A 7714-nucleotide genomic window follows, 5' to 3' on the forward strand; every position below is an offset into this window, starting at 1 on the left:
TATGATTTTCATTGAAAATCAGTCGCTTTCGAGGCCAATTTTCCGGTCATGACGTCACGAAGACGGTCAGGTAACGCTTCATTGGTCGAAAAAGAAGAGAGTGGGGAGTTGGCGTCCTCCATTGGCGAGGCGCACTTCAAGATTGGATTAGGTCCGCTTGAGCCATTCTGTGATTGGTCCAGCGCTCGACCGTCTGTGTGACATCAGCAGCGATTTCAAAGCGTTTGAAATCTTCAACTTTTGACAATTAATTATTAATTAATGAGCAATATTTCAAACGTTTGTGGCTGAAAAATTATTAATTATTCAGGTCCCAAACTTGAGATGAGGAAATTGAAAAAAAGATCATGCAAATTCTCTATTTTGTAGGTGAATAATCTGCAATAACACCTTTCAATGTAATATTTTGGAAATATTTAAAATAGAAAAAATGTCCACTTTCTGTGAATTCATATCTAGATATTAATTACCTGTCAAAATCATTGCTTTTGTCAGAAGTCTATACACACATGAATTGCACACTCATCGTTTTTACCTCTTTAATTAATATTTTCGGGTCAAGGAAAAAAGTCATGTTTAAAACATTACAGATCGTTTAAACTTTTGATTTCTCCATATTATTCACTGAAAATTGAATTTATACTACAATTTTTTGCTAAATATTCAACATTCTTTTGGGAGAATTATTGGTTTTCAATTCGCTCACTGACGCATGTTTCATTGGGGAATTTTTCAGTGACGCATCGAAGGTCTGCGGATTGTTTAATTATTCCGCATTTCTCCCTTTTCCTCATTGTTCCGGAAAAATTGTCAGACCATCATTTTGTAAATGAATAATCAGGAATAACGTCTTCGAATGTAATATTTTGAGAATATAAAAAAAAAAGAAAAAATGTCCAGTTTCTGTGGATTCATATCTACAGATATTAATTACCTCTCACAGTTATTGCTTTTGTCGGAGCTCTATACACGTGAATTGCGAATTCATCGTTTCGACCTCCTTAACAAATATTTTCGGGTCAAGGAAAAAATCGTTCACACCATTACAAATCGTATAAACTTTCATTTTTTCCATATTACTGATTGAAAATCGAATTTATACTTCAATTTCTTACTTCACATTCAACATTTTTAGGATAATTCACGCACGAAAAAATTTAATGGAAAAACCTAACGAATTCGCTAACCAATTCGATTGGATTTCTATTGAGATTTCTATTAGTTTTTGGCTGATTCTATTGAAATGTTCACACGGAGAGAAATATTCAATAAAAATTACGTATCTTTTCCGTAATTCTGGAGCGAAATGTGGTTGTAGGAAATTTTACGGAGCTTTCCGTAATTTTTCACAGGAGATTCAGAGAAAAATTACGGTACCGTCACTTAAATTTTCTGAGTCGATTCGGTAATCGGTGAGCGAATTGTGAGTTCCGTAATTTTTACTAAACATTTCTCTTCGTGCAATAGAATTTGATTTTTCTGTACAATTTATTCTATTGGGATATTTTCTCTAGAATTTCCTGGGCGCAAATTTTCCAAGTGTTTTTGTTCGATTTTCTTAATGAAAAGAAAAGAATAATAGAATAAAAAAACTTTGAAAATTTGAGCCGAGGAAATTCTATAAAAATTATCTCAATAGAATAAGTTGTATAGAAAACTCGAATTCTATTCTTTTCTATAAAATATTTTCTATTGAACATTTCAATAAAGTCGGCCAAAAACGAATTCGAAAGTTCAGTAGAAGTCCAATAGAATTGTCTAGCGAATTCACTAGAGTTTTCTATTAAATTTTTTCGTGCCTGATTTTCGGGGAAAGAATAAAAAAAAGAAATGTAGAAATACAACACATCCTTTGTAGCGAGTTTCTTTATATAATTGATTGGAAGGAATGTGAGTCGATACTTTGTCTATTATTGTATTCGGTTGCATGTGCGGTTTACTTAGTTATTCAGCTGTGAACGGATACAAAGCATTAATGGGAGTATTACTATAATTGAATGACGAATTGGGACTTTGAACTTCTATTGTGCTTTAGGGGCTGATGAGGATGACTGACCGGCCGCAAGACGAAACCAGTCAGTGCCAATAAAAATCGAAGAAGATGAAAAAGAGGATGACTGAGATTGATGTGAATCTCAAAGAGATTCAATATTTTGTGTACACAGAGACTAGATGTAATTTTGTTCGACAATGTCATGGTTCTCACGACATTGAACAAGTGATCCGCTCATTTAGATAAGACTCTTCCAGCCCACGGGAAAAAATAGCTACGAAGAAGAGACGGAAATCACATGGGTTTTAGCACGTGATTGGAGCGTGTTGTTTTTTTTTCTGGGGCTTTTTTCCCTGGTTCCCATCAAAATTGAACGATATCCAAGTTTTTTTATAGTTTGGTAGAGACCACGCTATAAATTCAACCATTTTCAATCATCACATTTGTCATTTAAATTGCATGAGAACAAATTGAATAAAACTATGAATATTCAGCGTCATTCAAACTACATTTTGCACCGAATTGTTATTTTTTAAACACTCGTTGTTGATAAAGAGATAATTGAAATTGTTTAAACTTTCGGAAACCTTTTTGTTAGGCAAGAAATTAATTTCTGGGACAATTCTGAATATGAATAAATTTGGTACGATTCCGAACAAATGATTTTTATGGTCGAAAATTGATTTTTCATAAATTATTTATGGAAAATGCTCGTAATTTTCAAAAATTGCAATTTTTTTAATGATTGCATCAATCTTTCTCTAAAAACAAACTTTCCCTTTTTTTTCGAATTGAAAAAATGTTTTCTAACCGTTTAAATGTAAACCTGAAAAGTTTAAATAATAAAATCATTACAGAGTGTCCAGAAACTTGGGGTGAAACGGGGTTCAAATGAAAGATCTGATGTTCGTCTATGAAAGTATAAAAGCAGTTCACTGGAAAAAAACAGTCCAAGTACTGTAGTTTGGTAGAGACCACACTACAGAATCAACCATTTTCAATCATCAAATTTGTCATTTAAATTGCGTGAGAAAAATTTGAATAAAACTATGAATATTCAACGTCATTCAAACTATATTTTGCACTGAATTTTCATTTTTTAAACATTCGTTGTTGATAAATAAATAATTGAAATTGTTTAAACTTTCGGAAACCTAATTTTTTCAGGCATGTAATCGATTTCTGGTAAAATTCTGAATATGCATAATTTTTTTACGATTCCGAACAAATGATTTTTATAGTGGAAAATTGATTGTTTATAAATTAGTTATAGAAAATAGTCGTAATTTTTAAAAACTGCAATTTTTAAATTATTTTGTCAATCTTTCTCTAAAAGCAAACTTTCCCATTTTTTTCAGATTTAAAAAATGTTTTCTGACAGTTTAATATCAAGATTCAAATTCAGAACTAAATGTTTAAATCATAAAATTATTGAAAACTGTCCGAAAACTTAGGGTCAAATGGGGCTCAAAACCATTTCACTAGAGAAAAAATAGTCCAAGTACTTGGATATATTTAAGTCGACTTAGCTCTCAGCTGAGTTTTCGAAGAATATCCCCGAACCTAAGAAAAATATCGAAATCCTCGTAATAACCTTTTTTGTAGCTCTCAATTCGCTCTAAAAAAGTTCATGAGAAATATTCCTACATCTGCCTTAGATTCCAAATTCATTGAAAACTGACCAATAATGAAAATCGACTTAAACCGTTTTCCTACTCCGCTACTGAATTCTATCAATCATATTGGGGTGAGTGGGGTAACAGGAGAGGGTGGGGTAAAATGGACACTTGATTTTTTTTTAAATATTCATAACACAGAAACAGATTTATCACTTAAGCTCAGTCAAAGCTCATCACAAATATTCATTATTGGTCTTTCTATTGAAAAATAAAATTATTCCATTTCACGACCAATTCAACGCGTCATGAACATTTCAAAAAAGTCAAAAGTGTCCATTTTATCCTACCCTCCCCTATAGGCAGTTTTGACTTTTTTAAATGTTAATAATACATTGAACGATTGTTGAAATGGAATAATTTTGTTTCTTAATAAAGTACAATTCCTCCTCTTTATAATAAGTCCCGACTGAGTCCAACAGATAAGTTTATTTTTGAGTTGCAAACATTGGAAAAAAAAACAAAATTGTCCATTTTGCCCCACTCTCCCCGTTATGAATCAGTTTTGGAAATATTTCGAAGAGCCAATTCAAATATTTTGCGCGGGAAATTGAAGTCAACTATAGAGATGGCGCTAGTACCTTTTTCTGAGAATTCGAGTTTTCTGTCTTGCTTTAGTGTGCTTTAGTTTACTCTCGGGTCGTTCTGCACGTGTCAATGTTTTATTTACTTCGTAATTATTTAAACATTTGACAAATTAAAACAGCGGTGAATACAGGCATTCATGATGGTACCGGAAGACAAAACTCCTGGGAACTTCAAGAGTGAGTTTTTAATATTTCATAATAAGAGAATTGTTTCTAGAATAAAAACAATTTTATAAATTTTACCTGATGAATATGTTAGCTGATTATCTTAGTGAATAATTCTTTATTTTTGGCTGAAAGTGAAAAATTATTGACTGCAATTATTATTTTTTTATTATTCATTCTTCTTTGTTGGTTGAGATTGTTATTAGTCATTTGCAAGAATTTGCAGGAACAAAATACGAATACACTCCGGTTAACCTTAACGTTTTCAATAATAAGGAAGTAGGATCATGGGAAATGTGGAGAAAACAATAAACTGCACTAGATTATTGTCAATTCGCGACGTTTAGCTTATAATTTGAGCTTCCTCAGGCTTCTTGACAATATAATATGACTAGGGTAAGCTACCCAATAGATGGACACTGCCCTGTAGATGGACGAGCTACTTTTGGATAGGAAATTACGTAAAAAAATACTGAAATGTGAATTGTTGCTTTGAATTTTCACTATCTGTTGTGATTCTTAACCCCTGAGTGACGATTTTTTTTCGATCAATTTTTTTTTCAATTGCTAAAAAACAAACTTCCATCTACTGGGCGGTTTTCTTAGGCGTCCATCTACTGGGCAGTTTACCCGATGTACTCAATTGTCAAGAAACCTGAGGAACCTTAAATTATAAGCGAATCGTCGCGAATTGACAATAATCTAGTGCAGTTTATTGTTTTTTCCACATTTCCCATGATCCTACTTCCTTAATATTAACTATGGAAATGAATAATAATTTCAGTGATTGAACGTTTTCAATGTTGAATACATTTTTTATGCATTTAATTTCATCTTGTAATTGGCCTTGAGCTGTTGGGTCTTCATGAAATAAAAATTGAAAAAATGGAAAATTCTATTAATCTGCTGTGAGGCCCAGCTTTGCTCGGGCAGAATAACAGAAAATTGAATACTAGGATTTTTTAGAATTACTGCAATTGAAGAAAAATCTCAATGTTTTCGACTTTTCGAATTTTCTCAATTTCTTTGGAAAACCCTCAAATTTTCTTGACTTCTCGGGTGTTCCAAAAAAGTCGAAAACGTTAAGGTGTTTTTTTTTAATTGCAGGAATTCACAAAAATCCTGGTATTCAATTTTCTCCTATTCTGCACGGGCGGAGCCGGGCCACACAGCTAGTTTGAAATTAAATTGGTCCATTCGAACAAGAAAATTTCCTTTAAAAAATCCGAGAATTCCTTCGAATTTTCTAGAAAATTCGAAAATCGCTTTGAATTTTTTAGAAAATCCAAAAATTTCCTCTAATTTTCTAGAAAATTCAAGAATTCTTTCAAATTCTCTGTGAAACCAAAGAATTGTCTGGAATTTTCTATAACATCCGAGAGTATCATCAAAATTTCTAGAAATCTCAAAAATATTTTCGAAAACTCGAGAATATTTTTGAGCCTTTTCCGTAATAAATGTCTCTGTGCAGTGTGGGAAAAAATTTACGAAATCAGTCTTCCCCCGGCATGATATTGTGTGACAGGCCTCCATTTGTCACCCTAAATCAGATACATTTTTCAATTTCTTGTTATTCAACTTATTCTGAATATAAATTAAAAATGCTATTTGAAAAAATTAAGAATATCCTCTACTTTTTTTTTATTATTCATTCATAATTTTCCAAAACTTCTGCACGATGCAGGACTCAATTGACAATTTCAGATGATGAAAGATGAAAAAAAACATCGAGATAACGTTGGAAAGATAGTACATCCGGGCCTTAAACAGTTAAATTGTTAATAAATATTGAAGGCCAAACTTATTCGCAAAAAAATACATATTCGGTTTCTGCACATCAAAATACATAAAGTCCCCAAGTTTCAAGATTTACATCGATTTTATACCTTTTGGCCTCAGCGTATTGACTATTATAATACTATATTTAAGGTTTCTCTTTTCCTTTCAGGTGTATGGTTGAAATATGATATCAACAGTTCTGACAAACATCAGTTATTCATTAAAGAACATTCAGTGAAAAGACAACAACCAGAACATCCAAAAGGGCGTACCCTATTCGTATTGAATATTCCTCCTTACGCAACGAAAGATTCTCTGAAAAATATTTTCGCGAGGCATTGTGGCGGTGTAACCAGTGTGAGCTTGCATCCAGCCCTAGGAGGCTCTCAAAATGGTTTCAAGACTGCTTACATAGTATTTGCGAAGGAATTTTCACTGGAGAAGGCTCTGGCCCTTCCAAGGGACTTTACAGTTGTCTTAGAAACCGAGGAAACCCCTCAAAATCCACTGGGTCTGCTCAAGTGGTGCAGAGAGTATAACGAAGAAACAAATGTTGATGAGACGACCGTGAAAGAAGAAATAGCGAAGTACATGGCAGCTTATGACAAGAGGATTGAGGAGCGTTTGGCTGCTGGGAGCACTCAAGAAGATGCTGATGGATGGGTCACGGTTTCGAGTAAAAAGAAGAGAGGCCAGTTTGCTCCGAGTAGAAAAGAATCGACTATTGATAAAGTGCAGCATAAAGAGCAGGAGAAGAGTAAAAAGAAGCAGTTGCTCAATTTTTACACTTTCCAAATCAGAGAATCTAAAAAACAACGTGAGTATTGCCGATGAAAATCGCTTTAGTGAGAAAAAAGTTTCTAATTTCCAGAACCAAGTTATTGATTTTAAGAAACTCAATGAGAAACTGATTACGCGATTTCAGGAGAAATATACAAAAATGTAGTACCAAACCTCTTTTCATTTTAAGGATGTACTACACCCATTCGGTCAAAATTCACGTTTTTTCATTTTTTTGGCAAATTATTAATCGGATTGACGTGAAATAATATACCGTTTTTGCGTTTTATCATTATTGACTGACTCACGAAGTTTCATGGTAGTGCAATCATTTTCCTGCATTTTTTCTAAAGTTTTGTGAATTTCCGAAAAGTTTTAGAAACGCAGGAAAATGATTGCACGATCATGGAATTTCGTGAGCCATTAAGTAATGATAAAACGCAAAAACGGTATATTTTTTCACGTCAATCCGATCCACAATTTACCAGAAAAAATCAAAAAACGTGAATTTTGGCGAAAAGGGTGTATTACATCAGATCCGATGAATTAGCCTCTCATGTATAGATATTCCAAATTTTTATTTTTTTCCTCATTGAAGTAATTTTCAAGAAAAATGCGAGCTAATAAAAAACATTTGCTAGTTAGTACTTTTTTTTAAATAAATTTTTGAAAAATCACCCCTGAAAAAAAAGGCGTTATCCCCCCTATTTCATTATTTCCAAAAAATTTTATCA

General features: G+C 32.8%; 1 protein-coding gene across 1 annotated transcript in view; it reads left to right on the top strand.

The window, feature by feature from the left end:
* Window positions 1-4293: 4293 nt before the first annotated feature.
* LOC107036178 (ribosomal RNA-processing protein 7 homolog A) overlaps window positions 4294-7714 on the top strand; it is a 6502-nt gene continuing 3081 nt past the window's right edge. Inside the window, exons 1-2 of the mRNA XM_015253943.2 lie at window positions 4294-4433; window positions 6370-7017. Coding sequence (XP_015109429.1) covers window positions 4394-4433; window positions 6370-7017 — 688 coding nt within the window. The 5' untranslated portion in view covers window positions 4294-4393. The remainder of the gene's footprint in view (window positions 4434-6369; window positions 7018-7714) is intronic.

Source organism: Diachasma alloeum, unplaced genomic scaffold, assembly GCF_001412515.2.
Source record: "Diachasma alloeum isolate Michigan unplaced genomic scaffold, Dall2.0 Dall_scaffold_00206, whole genome shotgun sequence".
Lineage (NCBI taxonomy): Eukaryota > Metazoa > Arthropoda > Insecta > Hymenoptera > Braconidae > Diachasma > Diachasma alloeum.